The sequence below is a fragment of the Dictyostelium purpureum genome, assembly GCF_000190715.1.
Source record: "Dictyostelium purpureum unplaced genomic scaffold DICPUscaffold_240, whole genome shotgun sequence".
Lineage (NCBI taxonomy): Eukaryota > Evosea > Eumycetozoa > Dictyosteliales > Dictyosteliaceae > Dictyostelium > Dictyostelium purpureum.
In genome coordinates this window covers 1-24,118 of record NW_003519576.1, presented here as the reverse complement: position 1 = coordinate 24,118, position 24,118 = coordinate 1, and the positions used below count along the sequence as shown (strand labels likewise).

General features: G+C 26.2%; 7 protein-coding genes across 7 annotated transcripts; 4 read left to right on the top strand and 3 right to left on the bottom strand.

Moving 5' to 3' along the window:
• Positions 1-784: 784 nt before the first annotated feature.
• Positions 785-2,266, top strand: DICPUDRAFT_17048 (uncharacterized protein; the record flags this gene model as incomplete). Its single annotated transcript, XM_003290726.1, has 1 exon — positions 785-2,266. A coding segment is annotated over one exon (1,482 nt), but the record flags the coding sequence as incomplete, so codon positions are not given.
• Positions 2,267-2,981: 715 nt separating this feature from the next.
• DICPUDRAFT_49409 (uncharacterized protein) lies at positions 2,982-4,821 on the top strand. Its single transcript, XM_003290725.1, has 4 exons — positions 2,982-2,995; positions 3,160-3,312; positions 3,498-4,643; positions 4,724-4,821. The coding sequence occupies exons 2-4, from the start codon at positions 3,177-3,179 to the stop codon at positions 4,771-4,773; spliced, it is 1,332 nt and encodes a 443-aa protein (XP_003290773.1). The 5' UTR covers positions 2,982-2,995; positions 3,160-3,176; the 3' UTR covers positions 4,774-4,821.
• A 320-nt stretch (positions 4,822-5,141) lies between these two features.
• Positions 5,142-5,600, top strand: DICPUDRAFT_37942 (uncharacterized protein; the record flags this gene model as incomplete). The annotated part of the gene is made up of 1 exon (XM_003290724.1): positions 5,142-5,600. One exon carries the CDS (start codon positions 5,142-5,144, stop codon positions 5,598-5,600), a length of 459 nt encoding a protein of 152 aa, XP_003290772.1.
• Positions 5,601-5,796: 196 nt separating this feature from the next.
• Positions 5,797-8,273, bottom strand: DICPUDRAFT_89090 (uncharacterized protein; the record flags this gene model as incomplete). Its single annotated transcript, XM_003290718.1, has 3 exons — positions 5,797-7,535; positions 7,633-8,109; positions 8,204-8,273. The coding sequence occupies 3 exons, from the start codon at positions 8,271-8,273 to the stop codon at positions 5,797-5,799; spliced, it is 2,286 nt and encodes a 761-aa protein (XP_003290766.1).
• Positions 8,274-9,326: 1,053 nt separating this feature from the next.
• On the bottom strand, positions 9,327-10,576 carry DICPUDRAFT_37955 (uncharacterized protein; the record flags this gene model as incomplete). Its single annotated transcript, XM_003290717.1, has 4 exons — positions 9,327-9,760; positions 9,847-10,115; positions 10,209-10,418; positions 10,494-10,576. The coding sequence occupies 4 exons, from the start codon at positions 10,574-10,576 to the stop codon at positions 9,327-9,329; spliced, it is 996 nt and encodes a 331-aa protein (XP_003290765.1).
• Positions 10,577-12,450: 1,874 nt separating this feature from the next.
• Positions 12,451-21,105, top strand: DICPUDRAFT_155301 (uncharacterized protein; the record flags this gene model as incomplete). Its single annotated transcript, XM_003290723.1, has 4 exons — positions 12,451-13,386; positions 13,565-14,241; positions 14,316-14,986; positions 15,041-21,105. 4 exons carry the CDS (start codon positions 12,451-12,453, stop codon positions 21,103-21,105), a joined length of 8,349 nt encoding a protein of 2,782 aa, XP_003290771.1.
• A 112-nt stretch (positions 21,106-21,217) lies between these two features.
• On the bottom strand, positions 21,218-23,998 carry DICPUDRAFT_155300 (uncharacterized protein; the record flags this gene model as incomplete). Its single annotated transcript, XM_003290716.1, has 1 exon — positions 21,218-23,998. One exon carries the CDS (start codon positions 23,996-23,998, stop codon positions 21,218-21,220), a length of 2,781 nt encoding a protein of 926 aa, XP_003290764.1.
• Positions 23,999-24,118: the final 120 nt, after the last annotated feature.

Sequence of the window (24,118 nt, the reverse complement as noted above, 5' to 3'; positions counted from 1 at the left end):
TTTTATTTTTTTTTATTTTTTTATAATTTTATTTTTTGTTTTTTTCTTTTAATTATTATATTAATCGTTTTTTCAAATTATCTATAATCTATTTATTAGTTATTTATTATTAATATTTTTGTTTAGGGAACTAATTTTCCTATTTTATTAATTTCATCAATAGGCAAATAAAAAAGGGTAATTATTTTATAATGTGGTTTTGCTTTGTTGTTTTTTATCCCTCCCATTTATTTTTATTTTTTTTTATAAATTTTTTTTTTTTGATTTTTTTATTTTATTATTTATATTTTTTTTAAAAAATTCTTTAAAAAAGTATGTGTGTTTGTATTTATTACTGTGTGTGCAAAAGAATGTGTGTTATATAGACAATAAATAGATAATTTTTTTTTTTTTTTAAAATATTATTATTTTTTATTAATTTTTTCATTTATTTTATTTTTTTAATATTTGATTTAATAAACATTTTTTTGTTTTTATTTTTACTTTGATATTATATTTTTAAACAAAATACATTTCATTACTAACCAATATCCTCATTATTAGTGTTTTCAGAATTTTAAAATCAAATATAACCATTGCAACTTTTAATTATTATTATCAAATACATATATATTAAAATATGAAATATAAAATAAATAATCTATGTAATATAGTTTTTATAATAATAATAATTTTTAGTATACTGACAAACCCGATTAAATCAAACGAAATAAATAGTAATAGTAACACTAATAACAATAATAACAATAATAACAATAATAACAATATTAATAATAATAACAACAACAATAATAATATCAAGATGAATGAACTATCTCCAATACATATCCATTTAGCATTAACAAATAAAAATGATGAAATGATGGTATCTTGGATAACAAAAGGCAAAATTAACCAACCAATAGTTTATATATTTAAAGGCGATTGCAGCGTAGTTTTAAATTCAAATAAAGAAAATTTTAAGGAACTATTAAATAACGATTTCAACATATCAATAGGAAAAACAAACACATATAATAATTTTGAAGGCTATATACATAATGTAATAGTCAATAATTTGGAATTTGGCAAAACATATTGCTATTCAGTCGGTAGTGGCGAATTAATAAGACCAGATTTTGGTAGCATTCAAAATAGCAATAGTAATAACAACAATAGCAATGAAATTTCTAGATGGAGCAAATGGCGAACATTCAAAACCGAACCAAAAGAAATTGATCATGTAACATGGGGTGCATTTGCAGACAGTGGAACATGGGGTGACGTACATCAAGTAGTTGAAGCAATGAGCAAAGATGATTCATTGACATTAGCAATTCATGGTGGTGATTTGTCATATGGCTTAAAAGAAGAAGTCTGGGATACATTTGGGGATATTGTTGAACCACTAACATCAAGACTTCCATTCATGGTGATTCCTGGTAACTGGGATGTCAAAGAAGGTGCATTATTACCATTTATGAACCGTTATAAAATGCCATTAGTCTATCAACAACCTACAATCGATATTAAAGTAGATGAAGATGATGATACTAAAATGCAACTCAAAAGTTTTCCCAATCTTTATTACTCCTTCACCTATACACACGTTTACTTTATAATGCTATCATCATATGACCCATATCAAATAGGTACTCAACAATATAAATGGTTAGTCAAAGAATTGGAATATGCCAACAGCGTTCGTTCAAAATATCCATGGTTGATAGTAGTCGCTCATAGCCCAATGTACTCATCATCAACAGGCCATGGAGGTAGTGACACAAATGTACGTAATCAATTAGAAACTCTTTTCCAAATCTACAGTGTCAATTTGGTTTTCTCTGGCCATGATCATGGCTATGAACGTACATACCCAGTCTATAACGAAAAGGTATTAAAAAAACACATTTACGAATATAAAAGCAAGGATGGAACCATTCATATATTAGGTGGTACAGGAGGTGCTACAGCAGATCCATGGTTTGATGAACAACCCAAATGGTCAGCAATTAGAGAATCAAGCTCGGGCTACACCAAATTTATAGCCCATAAACAATCATTACAAGTAACCTATATCCGTATGAATGGTACAATGGGTGACCATTTCCAAATTACAAATGACTACCCAACTATTGACCCAATTAAACCAAAAAAAACCATGGTAGTTAGCAGCTCCGAACATACAGGTATCCTATTATTATTTTTTGCTCTATTAATTTTCGTTTTCCCACTTTGTGCATATTACAAAATTCCAAGTTTAATTTTTCAATCACTAGTTCCAAAACAAAATAATAGTAAATCTTTTGTTTAAAAAATAATGTTCCTTATTGGTAATAATAACAATGTAAAAAAAATAAATAATAAATTAAAAACAAACCAAAAAAAAAAAAACAATATTATTTAATTTGATGGAAACAAAATGGTTTTTGAATGTTTTTATTTACTATTTTTTTTACAAAATTATTTATTGTTTTAATTCAAGTTTTTCTTTTAGCATGTTCACACCGCTTTATTTTATAATTCAAATACTCAATACTGTAGGTAACATTTACATGAACGATTTTATTTGGATTCAATATTCTCAGTAATATTTGGTGATTCTTTTGGTGGAAATTATTTTATTTTAGCATTTTTTATATTACTGAATAATTTATATATGTTCGGTTCGTTGAAATTATTTAAAAAATTGTGGTTAATGCATGTCTGTTAATTCTATTTTAAAAATAGTTTTTAATTTAATTTTTTTTTTTTTTTTTTAAATTTAAAATTAAAAAAAGTTATAAATATACTTTGGTTAAGAGAAAAATAAACGAAATTATATTTATTATATACAAATAAAAATAAAAAAAATTTATAAATATTTTTTTTATTTTTTTTTTTTATTTTTTTTTTTTATTTTTTTTTATTTTAAAATTTTTTTAAAATTTTTTTCACCAAGCCCCTAAAAAATCGTAAGTTTTTTTTTTTTTAATTATTAATTTTTTTTATAATATAATTGTATAATATATAGTTGGTAAGAAGACGATTATTATAACCATTTAAAGACAATAATAACAATATAATAGTAATAGTAGGAATGTGTATAGATATTTCTACTGAAACAATAATCAATAATAAATATTACTATTAAAAAAAATATGTGTATAAATAAAACTAATTAAAAAATATAAAAAATAGTATTTAGTTAAATTAAAATGGGTTTAGATATTGTTGCATTCCGTGCCGATAAAGGTGGAAATCCAGATCTTATTCGTCAATCACAAAAAGCTAGATATGCCAATGTCGATGCTGTTCAAGAAGTTATTGATTTAGATAAAACTGTCAAAGAAAGTAAGGTTACAGGAATATTTATAATATATATATATAGTATTTAGGTTACAGATCAATTTAGCTATTAATAATCAATAATCAATAATCGATAATCAAAAAAATAATATCAAATAAATTAATTTTAGATCATAAAAAAAATATATTTTTTTTAATATAAAATATTAATTAAAATTTTTATTTTTTAGCCAATTATAAATTATCTCAAGCAAATGGTGAATATGCTAAATTAAATAAAGCTGTTGCCATGAAAAAGAAAGCTGGTGAAAACGCTGACGAATTAATTGCTCAAGCTGAAGCTCTCGATAAAGATATTTCACAATTAAAAACTGATGCTACTGAACTCGAACTTGCATTAAGAAAGAAATTAAAACCAATTGGTAATATTGTTCACGAATCAGTTCCAATTGATAACAATGAAGATAACAACCAAATTGTCAAACAATGGGGTGAATGCAAAACATCAGAAGGTTTATTACATCATCACGAATTATTAGAAATGATTGACGGTTACGATCCAGAAAGAGGTAGCCAAGTTGGTGGTCACAGATGTTATTTCTTAAAAGGTATTGGTGTTCTTTTAAATCAAGCCATCATCAATTTTGCCTTAACTTATTTAACTAAAAAAGGTTACACTGCTCTCCAAACTCCATTCTTTATGAAAAAAGAAATTATGGCCGAAACTGCCCAATTAGAACAATTCGATGAAGAACTTTACAAAGTTGTTGGTGGTGCTGCTGGTGAAGAAAACGAAAAATATTTAATTGCTACCTCTGAACAACCAATTTCAGCTTTCCATCGTGGTGAATGGCTCGACGAAAAAGAGCTTCCAAAAAGATATGTTGGTTACTCAACTTGTTTCAGAAAAGAAGCTGGTAGCTCAGGTCGTGATACTTGGGGTATTTTCAGAGTTCATCAATTTGAAAAAATTGAACAATTCTGTGTCACCGAACCAGAAAAGTCATGGGATATGATGGAAGAAATGATTTCAAACTCTGAACAATTCTACCAAGAACTCGGTATTCCATATCGTGTTGTTAACATTGTTTCAGGTGCCCTCAATAATGCCGCCTCAAAGAAATACGATCTTGAAGGTTGGTTCCCAGGTTACAATACTTACAGAGAATTAGTTTCATGTTCAAATTGTACTGATTACCAATCACGTGATTTAGAAATCCGTTGTGGTATGAAAAAACAAGGTCAACAACAAAAGAAATACGTCCATATGTTAAATTCAACTCTTGCTGCCACTACTCGTGTTATCTGTTGTATTCTTGAAAATTATCAAACTGAAGGTGGTATTACTGTCCCAGAACCACTTAGACCATTTTTAGGTAATTGTTTTTTATATATACATTTAAAAAAAAAAAAAAAAAGCATATTAATTTTATTTATTTCTCTATCATATTAACAGGCAAAGACTTTATTCCATTCGTCAAATCAAAACCAAAGCAAAAGAAATAAAGATCTAAAAATCCCAAAATAAATAATAACTAATATAATCTTTAAATTAAATGATTTTATATTAAATAGAACCTTTTTTTTTTTTTTTTTTGCCACATCCTAAAAATATTCCAATTTATCTTGTCAATCTAATCATTGCTATTTTTTATAAAATAATTTTACAATAATTTAATAGAGATATTAAAAAAATCTCACAAATATCAAAAAATAGCTTAAAAAAAAACTTTATTTTTTTTAAATAACTTAAAATATGGTAAAAAAAGTTTTGTATAAAAAATATTTTTTTTATGATTAATCCACAACTATAACAAATATAAAAACAAACAAATATATAAATAAATAAATAATTATTTGTAAATAAAAAAAAAATGAAATTAATTTTATTATTACTCTCAATTATTTTTGTTTCTGCTGCTAAAGCTAGCGTTACTGTCAAATATGGAACCTGTGTTGGAGCATGCTATTGCCCTGCAAATCAAATTGAAAATGGAAAGTACAAAGATTTAAGTGAAGTTACTATCCCAGATTATCCAAGTTATTTAGATCTTAATTTGTTTTTTAATGTCACCTATAAACCATCTCAAAAGGTAATTGAATTTGTTAAAACCGATAGCTATAGCCCAAATCACCCAGAGTTAGCATATCCAATTGACGAAGACGATAACAGCTACAATGTTTCTCAATGTGCCTACATTTTATCAACTAAATTCAATGATGGAACATGCTCTTACCAATTTATGTGCAATGCTGAAGGCTCTTCATCATCATCAAAGTTGGTTTTTAACTATTTTGTTCTTGCAAGTTTATTATTTGTTTTATTTATTTAAAAAAATAAAAAATAAAAAAAAAAACATTATATTTTAAAACTACAAAATTTAAATAATATTTTTTAAAGAAATTATAACTTTATTTTTTATGTATTTAATAAAATATTTAAAAATACATTTAACAAATTGTTTTTTAGAAAATTAAAAAAATAAATAAAATTAAACTATTTTATATATACAATTAATTTAATTTAATTTACTTTTTTGGCATCATAGATTCTGGTAATGATAAACCAGAGTAGAAAACACTGTATTTGATAACTTTTCCGTCTAAAGGTGGGATATTAAGAACCCATTGGACTCTACGTGGATGGGTTGGATGATTGATAAACTTGATGTTGGTGGTTCCGTTGCTATCTGTTAATTGACTTGAGGTTATTTCGAAGAATTCCCATCTGTACATTGACTCCTCTACGGTGATACGAACTGGTTCTTCTCTACCATTGTTAACACGAATTTCATAAGTTTCGACAATGTATAAGTTATTAATATCAAAGTTGTAACCGGTTTGGGTACGAGTTGCTGAAACTTTACCTAATGGCTGGAGTGGAAGAGTAACAATATCACTTGGGTTAAAGTGTTCGATTTCGAATGAGTTGACAATATCTGAACCAAAGTGATCTTTAAGTTGTCTTTGAAGTTTCATTGAACCGGCTGGGATGGTGTATGGAAGATTCCAAGTGAATTGTACTGATGAGTCTACATGGGCAGTGGCGACAGCACCATGATCTTTATTGACATTGGTGTATTTGGTGTATTTTGGTGTATCAAAAGAAATAAAATCGAATGATCTAACTGGTAATTTGGTGGAGACAAAGCAGATTTGTTTTTGTTCGTTATTTTTGAGGGTAGTTTTATGTGGGATTTCGTAACGATAGATACGTTTTTCTGGCTCAGCTGGGGTTGAGCTACTATCACCACCAAAACTTGGGAGCTTTCCTAATTTGAATCCACCAAGTTTTGGAAGAGCAACTGGGAGTGCTGAGTCTGAATCGCTATCTTTCTTTTCGTCTACCTTCTTTTCGCTTGGCTCTCTAACTAAAATAACATTGGTATTGTTGAAAGTTTTACCTGATTCATTTTCAATTGTAAACCAACCTCTGAATTCCATTTCTGTTTCTCTTGGATTAAGAACAGCAACATAGTTTGAATGCCATTTGAAAAGGTTTTCTGAATTGTATGAAAGTTTAATGAGGTGTTTCTTTTCATTACCAGCGACAATCCAATCTAATTGTGATTCTTTGAAAATTGGCTCTACTTGGTTTTCTAAAAGATTATAGCTGATGGCTTCGTGGGTCTTTAAAAAGTGAATGGTATTGGTTTCTCTATTTTGAAGAGCATATTGTGATTCTTTTGGATTGTAGATGAGTTCACCCTTGAATACAACAGGTTCATCAAATTTATCTTCACGTGGAACTGATACTTCGATTTCTTTACCAATTAATTTCTCAAGCATTTTTTCTGGTGTCTTTTCATCGTGGTAATAGGTTTGTTCCATAACAAAAGCAGCTGGTTCTGAAAGTGAAAGGAAGTGAACTGAACGTTCGTCGATTTCTTTTGGTAAATCTTTAATGATAACTTGATTGTTTTCATCGAGTTCAATAGCACGAATTTCTTCGACAAATAATTTTCCGTTACTATGGATGTGAAGACGAATCATACCATTTTCAGATTGTTTTTCAATAGCACCCCAACTAAGTGGTGAATCGAAACGAGTTGATGCACATTGTGATGGCTCTTCACGATGTTGGAGGTATGGTTTAATTTCATTTGGATCAACTGCTTTTGGAACGACTGGTGGAGTAATTTGAGATTTAATAACTTGGACCCATTTTTGCTTTTCATCAAGCTTTTGACAAACCAACCAATAAACACGAGCTGATGTTTTCATTGAAAGTTTAAAACCAGTATTTTTATTTTCCATATCATCGACAGCTATATAATTTAAAAGAAAAAAAATTTTAAATTTTAAAATGTGGGTTTATAATTAGTAAAATTATAATATGAAAAAAAAAAAAAAAATTTTACTTACATAAGGCACCTCTCATTTCAATAACATTAATTGGTGAAACATCGTGACTATTCTTGAAATAAGCTAAACGGCCCTCTTCATATATTTTGAAATATCTCTTTTGGAACATTTTAGAACCAAAGAAACCTTCATTACCTTTCTTTTGAACAAAACCTTCATGTAAAACTTTACTTTGGAGCATTGGACCACTTGGTTTATCATCTTTTTCATCACCTGAATCTTCATCATCATCATTACCTTTTTTGCCAATACTAATTGTAGTAGTTCTTTCTTTGGCTGGTGGTTGTTGTGAATTTGGTGGTGCGGATGAAGATGATGAATTTGATGAGATATCTGGAGATGCTTCATGGGTATGTACAGTCTTGTTAGATAACTCTTTTGATTTTAAAAATGCTCTTTTGGCATGGCCTTTCTTTACACCAATAGCAACTAAATCGTCTTCAGTTAACTCTGCAATTAACTCTGGATCATCATAACCTGTAAAATAAAAAAAATGAAAAAAATATTTAGTTAAAACTTTTTTTTTATTTTATTTTTTAAAAATTTGGGGGAACCCATTTTATATACTTACCATTATCGATCATAATTGATTGGTATGATTCCAATCCGATTACTTTTAAATATTGTTCTAATGTGCTCATTTTATATTTATATATTTATATATATATATTTATAGATTTATTTAATATACAAAAGTTGGAAAAAAATATTTTAAAAATAAAAAAAATAATAATATGATAATATACAAATCTATGAGTTTTTGAAAATGAAATCTTTTGGAAAAAAAAAATGTTTTATAAAACTATTTTTTAAAGAAATATAAAGAAAAAAAAAATAAAATAAAATAAATTAAAAAAAATCTACAAAAAAATAAAATAAAAAAAAAAAATCTTTTTTTTAGAATCATCAATTTTACACCAAAAATAAAGAAAAAAAAATGAATAGATATTTTTGATTCTATGAAAAATTGAATGTTTTTTAATTTTTTTTGGTTTTTTTTTATTTACATTTTATTTTCTTTTTTTTTCCAAAATTCCATTTGGAGATATTAGAAAAAAAATGGATTAATTAAAATTTTTATTCTTATTTATTTGTTTTTCTTTTTTTTTCCATTTTAAATAATATAAATATTTTAAGTTTTTGTTTTTTTGTTTTTTATTTTTTGTTTTAATTATTTATGTTTCCTAAATATTTGTTAATGTTAATTTGTCACTTTGTAAAATATCTCACAAATGGTGGTTTTTTTTTAAAATTTTAATTTTTTTTATTTTTAAAATTTTTTATTTAAATTCGGTTTTACGGATAAAAGTGATTGGTGCAAGTTGCTGTATTCCCACCCCACTCCCGCTATGACCAATGATAAAAAACATGTTTTGATACATGCATACACACATACGTGTGCCCCTAAAAATCAAACATAAAATTGATACTAAACCACATCATTTTTACAATAAAATTTTTTATTTTTTTATTTTTTTATATTTTTATTTTGATTTTGGTTGGTTATTTTTCTTTTTTATTTTTTTTTATTTTTTTTTTGATTAACACAAATAAAAAAAAACAGAAAAATAAGTTTTTTTTTTTTATTTATAAATATTTTTTCTGTTTAGATTTAAAAAAAAATTACTCTTTTATTTTTTATTTTTTTTTTTACTTTTTTATTTTTATAAATTGATATTTTGGGAGGAGACAGATCAGGTTTGATTTTTATGAGAGTGGAGATTGGGGGTTGATTGGGATGGTCTCATTTTTAATATTATATTGGATGTTGAGGCTTCTCTATTTCTTACGTAATCTTTCATAGATGAAATTGCAGAGTCCAATGATTTTAATGCTTTATCACTATGGTTTTCGGCTAACCAAGGATGTTGCATACATTGAGATGCAGTCCATCTTTCGGCTGGGTTTATAATTAATAATTGTGAAATGAAATCTTTTGCTAAATCCGTAATACCTGACCATTCTGGTTCTGGGAAATCGTATTCTAATGCTAAAATTTTTTGGAATAATTCGTGATGTGTATCTGCAAAAAATGGTGCAAAACCGCATAACAATATATATGTAATAACACCTATACTCCACATATCAACTGATGTATCATATGGTTTGCATTCTAAAATTTCTGGAGCTGTATATTGTTTGAATATGAATGAGTGATTAATATTTAATACCAATAATAATATTTTATTGCTATTTATAAATGATCCAACTTACCAACATAATCTGGGGTACCACATGCTGTTTTTAATTCTTCGCCTCCTTCAAATATTTTAGATAAACCAAAATCTGCTATTCTTACAATTTCTTCTTTTTCATCGTCGGCTGAACATAAAAGATTCTCTGGTTTTAAGTCACGATGACAAACGCCATGTTGATGCATATATTCTACAGCTGATACGATTTGTCTGACTAAATTACATGCATCTTTTTCTGAATATTGACCTTTTTCTACAATTTTATCAAATAATTCACCTCCTCTAATTCTATATAGTTAAAAAAGTATAATTATTATTTTATTATTATTAGTATATATTCCTCTAAAATTTATTTATTAATATTATATAGGATATATTTACAATTCTAAAACTAAATAAAGGTAATCATTTGAATCAAAAACATCGATTAACTGTATTATATTTTTATGCTTTAACTTTTTCATAATTTCAATTTCTCTTGTAAATCTTTTCATATCTGCTTCACTTACATGTTGTTTCGAAATTGCTTTAATTGCAACTTGTTCATTTGTTTCTTTATGTGTACCTTGTTTAACTATTGAAAATGCACCTCTAAATAAAAAATAAAAAAATTAATGGATTTGAAAAAAAAATAAAAAATTATTTTTAAAATTCAACCAAACTTACCTTCCTATTTCAGGGCCAAGTTCGTAAAAATCCTCTATTTTGGCATCTTTCTTTCTCCCAATTTTTTTAAAAAGCTTTAACATTTTATATATTGTTTGTTATAATTTATATGTGTATATGATAATTTATATTAAATATTTTATATTTATTTATATTTTATATTATATATATATTTAATATTATTTTATATTTTATATCTGATTAGATGATTGTTGTACAGTGGTATATTTTATATTATATTTACAAAATAGTATTACAATGAATATGGTGTGTTTTTGCGTATATGTATGATTTATTTATATGTATATAATAATATGGTTTGGAATAATTTATTATTGTTATTGGTTTTTTTAAAAAAAATAAAAATTTTACTTTTTTTTTTTTTTAAAAAAATATTTGGTGAATGTGGATGAGTTTATGAGGAGTTATGAGGAGTATCTGTTTGACTTTGGGGGGTATACACAATTTATGATAATTGAGTTTTTTGTACAAAAATCAAAAAAAAAATAAAAAATAAAAAAATTATTTAAAATTTTTTTCTATTTTTTTTTTTTAGTTTTTTTATTTTTTTTTTTTATTTGATAAAAAAATAAAAAAAAAGATTTATATATATATATATATGAATTTAAAAATAAATGTGAAATTAATTGATTTAATAAATGAGAGAATTTACACAATCTCTCTCTATTTTTATAAACAACCCCCAGAAAAATAAAAAATAAAAAATAAAAATAAAAAAAAAATAAAAATAAAAAAAATAAAAATAAAAAAAAAAAAAGATAATTTAAAATAAAAAAAAATTTTAAAAAAAAAATAAAATAAAAAAAATTAAAAAAAAAAAAAAAAAGATTCATTATCTAACAATGAATTAAATTTTTTCGAATAAAAGCAAAAAGATCTTTCATTGAATGAATTCTAAACTTATATACGCTCACCCTATCCCCTATACTATAAAAAAAATAAAAAAAATAAGAAAAATAAAAAAAAAGTGTTGATTTTTTGGATCACACACACCAAAAAAAAAATATAATAAAGTTAGTATTAATAATGTGTGTGATTTTGGTATGATCTTCACCTATCGCATCATCATGATAAATTCATATTTTTTTTCAAAATTTTTAAAGATATTTTGGGTGTTTCAAATAAAAGATATTATCGTGTTGTTTTAAGATAATGTAGAAACAAAATTGCGATTAAATATTTTACTGATTATTTTTTTTGTCAAGCAGTCCTTTGATTTTATATTTTTTTAAAAAAAAAATAAATAAAAAAAAAAGAGGTTATTGCTCGTTTGTAATCAAGTTTTTTTATATCACAAAAAGTAAACGAGTGATTTATTATAAAATATTTCTCAATAAAAGAGCTTGGAAAACCTAAAAAAAAAAAGTACACATATAAATCTAATTGTTTATGGTAGTGTTTGGTTTTATTTGAAATTTGTTTTATTCTAAACAGAAATATATTTACCAATTTTAATTATATATATGTAATTGGAAAATTAAAAAAATAAAAAAAGAAAACTACAATCTATTTAATGAAATCTAATAAAAAAAAAATATAAAATGAATAAAAGAAATAAAAGCTATACCACCCACACATTTCATGTATAAATATAGATAAACAATATTCTATTTTAAAAAATTTAAAAATAAATATTATATTTATTTTTTTATATTTTTTTTTTTTTAATTTTTTTTTATTTTTTTTTAATTTTTTTTAAATTTTTGTTGTTTTTATTTAATTTTTTATATATTTTGTTTTCACATATGCATCAAAGAATAAATTAAGTTTTATTAATAGTAATATTGTTATAGTAAAAATAATAGTTATAGTTTTTATTAAATATTTAAATAAAAAACACATGTGTTGATTTTTCTTTTTTTTTTTTTTTAAATATATTTTTAAGTATTATAATAGTTTGTATAATATAATAGTTATATAACAAATAATAGCAAATATGTCATCTTCACCATTAAAGTATCAACAACAGTTTAATAATAGAGTTATTAATGTTAGTGGTGGTAGTAATAGCAGTGCAGGCAACAATGATGATATCATGTACAAATATGAAAATGAAAAATTTATTGTAAAGCAACTATTCGATCAATTATTAGGTATAGAGAATAACCAACATCAAACTCAGAATAGTAGCAGCAATAATAGTAGTAATATCAATAACAATAATAGAAATAAAAGTAATATTGTAATGGGCAGCGGCCAATTTAATAATAGTAATAACAATAATAATAGTTCAATAGAAAATTATGGCAATAATAAATATATAATTAAAAATTTTTCAAAAATTTATGAAATAATAGAGTTATTAAAGAATGATGATATATCATCATTTTTAAAGATAAAGATTTTGGATCAATTAATTCAAATATTAAGCTATTCATCAAATAATACAATTAATTTAATTTTAAATTTAAATCAAACTATCCCAAAAATTATTAAAAAAAAACCAAAAACCAGCAATAATAGTAATAATAACATAACAAATATTAGTGGTATTCGAAAAAGCATTGGTGTAAATTATTTAGTCGATTCAAATTTATGTAATAATAGTGATAATGAAAATTATGAAGAGGAAGAAAAAGAAGATAATGATGATGATAGTAATAATGAAGAATTTAAAGAAAAATATAAAGGTCACAAAGAAAGAAGAAAATCAAAAACATTGTATACAAATAAAAGTTTAGTGGTTTTAGATGAATTAATTCAGTTGTTACCAACTATCGACGATGAAAATATATCTTTAAAGACATTACAATTAATAGAAATTTTAGGTACAGAGCATATAACAGTTAAACAAGTTAGAAGAATATTTAGGCTTTTTGATAAGAATTATTTGTTGACTCATTATAAACCAAATCATTATTTTTTACAAAATGTAAGATATTTTTATTTTATTTTTATGTTTTTTTTTTGTCATTTTTTAATATAAAAAAAATAAAACACAAATAACATTGTTTATAAAATTTATAAACTAAAATTTTTATCACACATAGATATGGTTATACATACATATACATTATATTATGATTATTAATTTTTTTTTTTTTTTTTAGGGTTTACCAAATTTATTTAAATCATTGGATGTTATGACATTTAGAAAAACACCGTCATCAGTATTTTATTTAAATGGTATTAATTCAGGGTTAATTGTAGATCCAATCGGTAAAGTACCATCATCAGGGTATACAATATCAACATGGATAAATATTGAATCATTTCAACATGACAACAGTGAATCCATTAAAGTTTACGAGCCTAGATTGTTTAGTTTTCTTAATGAGGGTGGCGCAGGTTTAGAGTCTTTCTTTGAAAATGGAAAATTAATTTTTAGAGTAAATTCAAAAGTTAAAACAGTAATTTGTGACCAAGAATTTCCAACTAACAAATGGAACCATTTAATAATTACTCATGTGCCAACCAAGAAGTGGGGTATTGTGCCAGGTGCATCACCATTGACAGTTTATTTAAATGGTAAGATGATTTTTTCCCAAAATGTTAAGTATCCATCGACATCAAAGAATTTAAATGTCTGCTCAATTGGTACTGTCCCATCAAGTAATTTAATATCACCAACTTCTAGTAATGGTTTCACACACATAGCCTCGAATCAATCAGAGTGTTGTTTAAAGTGCCAGTTAGGTTCTTTTTCAATGTTATCGACTTCATTTTCAGATTCTGATGCTCAAGATTTAATTAAAAAGGGTTCAAACTATATATTTAAAAAACAAAAGTATTTATTTAGTAAAGTTATTAGAGAAACCTTCATATTAAATTAGAAATACTAATAATTTTTTTTTCTTATAGATTCGTCATATTCACTTTTTCACCCAAATCATTTTACGGTGGAGTTTGTCATGGATTGGGTAATAGAGAGTTAGATAATTCAATTAATGCATTTTCAATTGGTGATTTAAAAATATTTTCAACTTTTTCAATCAAGGATTCAGTCTATTTGATAGGAGGGCCACAAATTATATTTCCTTTATTACAGTCAATCGAAGATCAGTTTAAATTCAAAGCAGCATCAAACCAAACCATATCAGCATCATCGCCATCACTATCATCAACACAATATCATGTTCCTTCACCACCAACTAACTCATCTTCCTCCTCAATAATTTCAAATTCATCATCATCATCTTCATCTTCAAATAATTATAATACAAATTTAATTCAAACAGCAACTTTTAAAGGATCACAAGAGGATATTAACCAGCTTTCAAAATTAATCAATTATCCAAGAGTTTCAAGTATTTTAAGATTTATAACCCATCTATTAATTAATGATAAATATAATCAAAATGAAGTTTTAAAATCAAGTGGTATTTCAATGCTAGGCCATTTAATGTCGAGATTGTTTTCAAATAGTGAGGATCCAAACCATCCATATAATACAAATACTTTAGAAAGAGAGGAGTTTGATTTAATTTTTGATTCGCTTGATCAATTAACTGATATATGTTTCGATAAAAATCGTAAGTAAACATTTAATATATTAATATACTTTGTAATCCTTTTACTAATTAAAGCCATAGCATTATTAAAATTAAATATTTACAGAGAAATCATTTTTAATTTTAATATTTGGATAAATATTAAAAAAGAATATCAAATTCAATTATTCAATTTAATTATTTTTAAAGTATCACAGGATCCACAATATTTTAGGGAAAATATTAAAGTTAGATATTTATTGGATTGTATAAAATATTATTATCATATAAATGAAAAACAATTAAAACAACAAGAGTTAAATAAAAAGAAAAATAATAATAATAGTAATAGTAACAATAATGGCAATAATAATGATGAGCCAATAGTTTTAAATTATTTACATAATCATTTAACAAGTGATGGCTTAAAAGAAATTATTTCATATATTTTCGATATAATCAAAATTATTATCAAGCCAGTATTAAATGAAAAGGAAGTACCAGAAATTCAAGAGATAATAAGATTTATTTTAGACTCTGAATGTAATTCAATTGTTATAAAAGAATCACTAATGATAATATTATATAATTTATTTTTACCAGTTTCAAATCAAACTAATCAACAACAACAGCAACAGCAACAAGGCGCCAATAGCCAACAAACCCCATCTCCAGTTTATGATGATAGGTTTTTAAATTACGATACAATTAGGGGATTCTTAAATAGTTTTGAAGCATTTGGAGATATTAGGTCACTATTGGGTTTATTAAAACATGATAATGAACAAGTTCAAGTACTAGTTATCAAAATTATTGGAAAGTATATGAATATAGCCGAGTGTATTGCAAATGGTTCATCTGGCAATGTAAAAAGACACTCAACTTTATTAAAGAAAAGCTCTTTTGATGACTATTTATACTTTATTGGCGACCAATTGATAGAGTTCGAAATGACCGATTTAATCTATCGTGGTTTATCAGAAATAGTCACAGATAACATTACACCTTCAATTGCAGATACACCAAACTCACCATTATTAGAGTTGGTCGGAAATGAAACTCTAGGACCATCAAATAACAGCAGCAGCAATAAAGATAGCAATCAAAAGAATAAGTTACAAAGAAAAATTAATGTAACAGCTTTGGAAGTTATTTGTAAATTGGCCTTCAAAGCTCCATACGTACTTCAACAAAAAATTTTAAATGAAATTTTATTATGCATCAAACATTTACCACAATTAAGAGCAGGTATTTTAGACAGAGAGAATTGGCAAAATTGGTTATTATCATTATGGCCAACACCACGTTCAAATACATCATCTCCACCATGGTCTCCTCCAATTTCACCAACACTAAACTCAAGCAATAGCAAAGCCTTTTCACCACCATCAAATTCAGAAGATTTGGAACAAAGACATCAATCTTTATCTGAATCTAGAAGAATATATAATGAACAGGTTTCGAATCGTACCTGCCAATCTGGTATTAAAGAAATTTTAACTGGTATTATGAAGGTATTATTGTTTGATTGCATAAATAAAAAAGAAGGTTGGAAATTTATTGAGGAAACAGAAGCATGGATATCTTCACTGTTACCAAATGGTGTGCCATTAGAGAGAAGAATTTTCTATGAATGCCTTTTGAATTTAGAAAGAGGCTTAAAGAGTAGCACCGATACCAATACCTCATCTATCCTACTAAAGAATTATGTCAATTTGGTATCAATCATCGAAGATTTTGTATTCTCACACACGATGAATATTTTATCACATCGTAATACTCAGTCACAATGGGAAGATTTTGGTGTTGTTGCAAAACTATTGGATATTTTCGATATTAGCCAATCAATTCAAACTGTGCGTATTCAAAGCAATGTTGTTAAACAAATGAATCCATTTCAAAGTACTGGTGTAGTTAGTAGTGGCCAATCACCAACAGGGAGCATGTCATTATCACCATATATTATGACTTTAGCCCATAATAGTGGTACTATTGATTTACCATCTATTGATGTCACTTCTGGCTCTGCTAAGGCTAAGAGTTCAATTCATACAATCTATAGACTTTGTCTATGTATTTTCCAAGAGGCTGAATCCTGTTTTTATGGAGAAAGAGAGTCCTATAACTTAAGCCAAAGAGATCCACACTCAGAAAATGCCGACGATGATGAAAGAAATTTTGCCATCAGAGTTTGGGGTTTGCCAATGATTTGTGAAGATATGGACCAAATAATATCAAAGAACTCAATTCGTATTCAAACCATTTTAGCATCAGAAAGAGACCAAAAGGAACAAGTTAAGCATGTCATGTGGATTGTTTGTAGTTTAATCACAATTATTAGAAGACACAGAGAAAACCATACCGATAAAATTATTATGAATACTCAATCTATTATCATTTCATTATTAAAATCACTTCTAAAGACCTATGGCGACCTTATTGATAATTTTATTTGCCCACCAAATATCCTTGCACCAATTGCTGATAGCATCAATAAAACAATCACTGGTAATAGTTCAAGCACTAATAATCTTAATTCAACATTTGCAGTTCACACTATTCTTTCACTCAATGAACCACAAAACGAGTCTCACCCAGAATTTATGAAATACTTTAAGGACAAATTATTACAAAAGATTACCCTTTTGGATAAACTACACGAAATCAAAGACCACTATGAAACTGCCCATCTTTCATCTGCATTTACAATGACTCGAAGGAATAAAGTTTCAGAAACAATTAAAGGTAACAACAATAAACAACAATCTGTCATAGCCTATAGAGCTCAAAAACTTTTGGCCAAATCGATATCTGCTTCACAAAAATATGAATTTCAAGAGATTCAACACAAGAATGATTTTGAAGAATATGTTTTACAATATAGAATTTATTTAGATAGACTCTGGGATAAACAATTTAAGGATCTTACTAAAGAACCATCACCTTGGCATGAAATGGAACCAAGACACTTTGAAAAAACCATTTGGAAGCTTTATAATTTTTCAAATAGCAACCGTATACATATTTTATTAAAACAGGACTATGATGGTACAAATCATCCAGGTGCTGCTCTTTCAAATCAACAACAATATAATGTGCATAATAGCTCTCCAATCATTAAACAAACTCAAGATGAGCAATTAAAGAATAATCCAGTGCTTAGAAAGGTTATTAATTTAAACAACTCATCAAGTGGTTTATCAGCTATTGGTAATGTTGGTTCTCAAATGGAACAAAGTATCGAATCAACAGATTTGACACAAGGTTTAGTCGGTTTTGAAATGGATGATACAAATATTGTATTGGACGAAGCTCATGAAACTGATTGGTACTTGGTAGACGAACAAACCTCAAATAGAAATATTATTAAATCAAAACCTACTAACTCACCAACGGTTTCAAACCATTTGGTTAACAACAGTGCCGATAATAGCCCAAATTCTACCACCAATCCCACAAGTATTGCAACAAACTTATCAACTGGTTCATTAACTCCTACCGAAGGTTTCAAAAATATTAGTCTTATTAGCTCAAGTAGCAACTCATCTACAATTTTAACAAACCAACTTACCCAATTGAACCCAAAAAGAACAAACTCATCAAACAGTAATAAAAAGAGTATTTTAGAATTTAGTGCTCAAGGTGAAATCATTAAACCAATGATGGTAATAAGAGTAAAGATGTCTATTTACACAGATAAGATTGTATTTTCACCAACTCAATCTCAAGAAGATAATTGCATACCAGATAAATATTTTAAAGAAAAAGAATACGATATTAAAAAGCTAATTGGTGTTCAAAATCGTAGATACCTCTTACTACCAACTGCCTTAGAATTCTTTTTTATTGATCGAAAGAGTGTTTTGGTAAATTTCCCACATGGTTCAATTGTATTGAAAATTATGAAACTTTTGGGTAGCTTGTCTGGTACAAACGAGATCATTTTTAAGATCAATAATTTTGACTCAAATTTATCACCACAACAATTGGTAATTAAATATTTAAACCCAACTGCAAGATGGAAGAAAAGAGAAATTTCAAATTTCGAGTATCTTATGACATTAAATACAATTGCAGGTCGTACATATAATGATTTAAACCAGTATCCAGTTTTCCCATGGATTATTTCAGATTATAACTCAAGCAAATTAGATCTTAACGACCCAAAAGTCTACAGAGATCTCTCAAAACCAATTGGTGCTTTAAATCCAACTCGTCTGGAACACTTTATGGAAAGATGGACCCAATGCCCCGATGAAATACCACGTTTTATGTATGGTACCCATTATAGCTCAAGTGGCAGTGTATTATTCTTTTTAATGCGTTCAGAACCATTCACATCACATTTTATTAAATTACAAAGTGGCCAATTTGATCATGCAGATCGTATGTTTGATTCTATTATCGATTGTTGGAGAAACTGTTTAAATAGTTCGTCTGATGTCAAAGAGCTTACCCCTGAATTCTTTTATCTTCCAGAGTTTTTAATCAATAGAAATGGTGTAGAATTTGGTGTTAAGCAAAATGGCAAGGCGATGAATGACGTTGTATTACCACCATGGGCCCCAACTCCACATCACTTTATAATGATAAATAGAATGGCATTAGAAAGTGAATATGTTTCTAGAAATCTTCATCACTGGGTTGATTTAATCTTTGGTTTCAAGCAAAAAGGAAAAGAAGCTATCCAAGCACATAATGTTTTCTATCATCTTACCTATGAAGGCTCTGTGGATATCGGTGCTATGAGCGATCCAATTTTAAGAGAAGCTACCAGAGTCCAAATTAATAACTTTGGTGTAACCCCATCCCAATTATTTACAACACCACATCCCTCAAGAGATCCACCTAATCAAAAATTCAATTCAAAATTAGAAATATTTAAGAAATTAAAGCCACTTCAACTAATTTCACTCCCATTTTCCCCCTTATGTATTTTCGTTTATGGACCATCGTCAAATAGAGACTCTATGACAGTTGGTTCGTCGCTAATAAGTGGTGTAGTTGGTGGAGGCAGTAATCAATTAGGTGATAGAATTTTGGTTATTGGCGAGGCAAATAATGATTTCCAATACTATCGTTATTTAGAAAGCAATATATCAGCCGCAGCAGGTTTTATGACTCAAAGCATTACACCATTATCTCAAAACATCCCACTTTCACTATCACTAGGTCTTCGTTCTGTTATTGGTAAACCATTCTGTCAAATCCCTGGTAATTCTAAACTATTACTATCTAGTGGCAAATGTGATAACACCCTTCATGTTATTCATGGCGATTCTAAACTAACAACAGGTCCTATTTCACACAAGTCTGCAATTACCTGTATTGCTTATGATGAACACCAATGTGGAAGATTAGGTGTTGGCGGTATTATAGTGGAACAGAGAGTTATTGTCACTGGTAGTGATGATAGTACAGCCATTATTTGGGAATTAGATAGCTCAGACTACTCTGTTAAACCAGTTCATATTTTAAGAGGTCATAACTTTGGCATAACCTGTATTTCCATTAACAAGTCCAATGATATTTGTTTAACTGCTGGTAAAGATGGAAAGGTATTGGTACACTCAATAAAGAAAGGAACATTCTTTAAATCAATAGAACATCCAAACAAATTACCAATTCACTCAATGATATTTTGTGCAGAGTCCTCAAGCATATTTATTTATTCAAATACGATTATATCATCAAACAGTACATTTAGCAGCAGCACCAGATCACCGCTAGCCAACAGCGATTCCACAGAGTGGAATAATGTTCTATATAGATTTTCTATTAACGGCGATTTAATTCAAAGTGTATTAAATGATGTTCAACCAACTATTGTAAAAATGCTAATAACAAAATCACAAAATGGAATCAGATATTTATTAAGTGCAGGTGGTTACCAAATTGTAGTTCGTGAAATGCTAAACCTTGAAATTGTTCATGTTTTTGACATTAGAGATCTCTCTGGCTTCACTTCAAGTAATAGAATTGTGGATCTTTATTTATGGGGCAGCGATGAATCATATCAAAAGCCATCAACAAATAGCAATTCAAACGACAACTCACAACAAAATATTAGCAATTTGGTGTTAATGGTACCATTAGAATCTTGTCAATTATTAATTTATAGTTTGGATGAAAGTGGGAATCTTAAATCATTATCAGATTAATAAAATTATAAATTTTGTACATATTATAATTATAAAAAAGTTTTTTAGAATTTTATTTTATAGATTTAAAATATTTATTATTATATTTTAATTTATTTTCGACTTTATTATTTTATTCTTCCCCACTTTGTTGGTCATTGTTTTTGCTTTTACTTTTTCTTCTGTATGCTCTTGTGTAACACTTTTTACATTTTTTTGAATTTGTATAAAAATCACCTATTGGCAAAATATTTCCCTCTCCACACAAAGACTCATGTTCTGGATCCTTGCATTCTTTATAGTTTGTTGGTACTGAAAAAAAATTAATTAACCCATTTTCTTCTTTCTTTAAATTGCTAACGATTACTTCAGGTTTGCAATATTTGGAATTGTTCATTGGGATTAAGATAAAGCTATCAACTTTACTATTGGTTTGCACTTTTGAGATTTGTTGAATATGTTGTCTTTGTTGGTCGTATTGGTTAGAGATTGGTGGAAGTGTTGGTATATTTGGTTGTATTTGTTTGGGTGAAGATAATGGATAAGTAAAACCCTGATGAGAGTTTTGTTGTTTAAAATATATTGATCTCTCATTAGGTGATAATAATGGGTTTGGAGAAATATTATTTTGTTGTTTATATATTGATTGATTTTGATTTTGATTTTGATTTTGATTTTGATTTTGATTTTGATTTTGATTTTGATTTTGATTTTGATTTTGATTTTGATTTTGATTTTGATTTTGATTTTGAATGAATTGGTGGTACATATATTTTTGATCTACATTTGAATTTTGTTGAAAAAAAACATGATTATTATATGAGTCATGTTCAACTTGGATATATTTCGGAGATGGTGAGGGTTGCTTTATTTCTTGGGGATAAAGCCTATATCTATTGGTTTCTTGATGAAGTTGTTGTTGTTGTTGTTGTTGATGTTGCTGTTGCTGTTGCTGTTGCTGTTGCTGTTGCTGTTGCTGTTGCTGTTGAAAATATCGCTGGTGATGTAAAAACCTTTGATACTCAAGCAATTGCCTATCTGTTGTTTTATTTTGCTGGGTTTGTTGAATGTAACCAATGTTTGATTCATCATGGCTTTGCTTTATATTTTCTTGTTCCTCGGATTGAATTTTTTCTAAAAGCTTCTGTTGTTTTCTTATTAACTTTTGATGTTTTCTTTCTTGGTGAATTCTTTGCTTTTCTAATTCTTTTAATTGCTGTAAATTTCTTTCTTTTTCATTAATATTTTTATCATTATTTTGTTGAATATTTTGATTAAACTGGGTAGATATTAATGATGCTTTTTGTTGAGGGGAATTAAAGCTTTGGGTTAGAACAGGTAATTGAAAGTTATTTTGGGGATATGGATGAATTATTTTTTGTAACTCTTGATTCTGGCCAAATCCTCCTAATGGTGATGGCAATTTTATGGATAGTCTAGGTGATTCATTTTGACTAACCTCACAAGGACTAATATTGATTTTATTAATATTTGTAGTATTAAAATTACCATTATTAATATTGTTATTGATTTTATTAAAACTATTATTAAAACTACTAATATTTTTATTTATATTATCTATATTATCTATATTATTTATATTATTTATATTATTTATATTATTTATATTATTTATATTATTTATATTATTTATATAATGTATATTATTTATATTTATATTTTTATTCAAACTATCTATATTATTTATACTATTATTTAAAATACTATTAGTATTACTATTATTATTGTTATTAATTCTATCATGATTGGTTGTACTATTATCATCGAGACTTTTTTTAAGAGAGTTTTTGCCATTATTATCATTATTTATTGTTGTATTTGGTCTTGGTGAACAAGTTTCATTTGACTCTTTTGTTCTTGCTCGTCTATTTCTAAAAAATACACGAACCTGTTGATCAGTTATATCTAGTTCTTTTGCTATTTTAGTAACTTCTTCATTTAAGCATCTACCATTAAGAGAGCTTTCATAGTACTCTTTTAATTTAGATATTTGAAACTCTGTATATATTTTCTTTTTTTTTCTGTTTGAATCATCATATGGTACCTGATATTCATCAAAACTATATTCTTTTATTTTATTTTTTTTATTTTTATTATTAAAATAATAACTATTACTGTCATTATTAATGCTATCACTAATACCGATTTTACAACCATTACTAGTATCGCCACTATTATAAACAACACCATTGCCCAGTCTATTAATAAAACTATCGATACCATTATTGCTATTATGGTATTTTTCAAAACTATTTATATTATTTTCTGTAGGATTTATATCTTTGACTTTATCTAAAAAAATTTTGTTTATTGGGTTATTTACATTTAAACCATCATCATTATTATTATTACTATTATTGTTATTGTTATTATTATTATTATTATTATTATTATTATTATTATTATTATTATTATTGTTGTTATTATTGTTATTATTATTATTGGTATTATTATTATTATCATAATTATTATTATTATTATTATTATCATAATTATTATTATTATTATTATTATTATTATTATTATTATTATTATTATTATTATTATTATTATTATTATTATTATTATTATTGTTATTGTTATTATTATTTATATTATTATTATTATTATTATCATTATTACAATTATTTTTATTTAAATTCATATTAATAATTTTAGTATAACCACTATATAAATTAATATAATCTAAACTATTTGAGGAACTTTTACTGCTATAAGAAACATTAAAATTGTGAGCAGTATTATTTGAAATTTGATTATTTAAACCAATTTCATTGAACCCAGATTGGTCTTCAAAGATATTTTTATTGTCATTGGTTATTTTTTTAAGATTTAAAAATTTATTTTTATTCTGATCAGTATTTTTTAGATTAGATTTATTATTTTCAAACATGGTACATTTTTTTTAAATAATAAAAAAAAAACTAATAATAAAAAATACAAAACAAAAAATAAAAATAAAATTCAAAATAATAAAATGAAGAAAAGAAAAAAAAAAAAAAAAAAATAACAA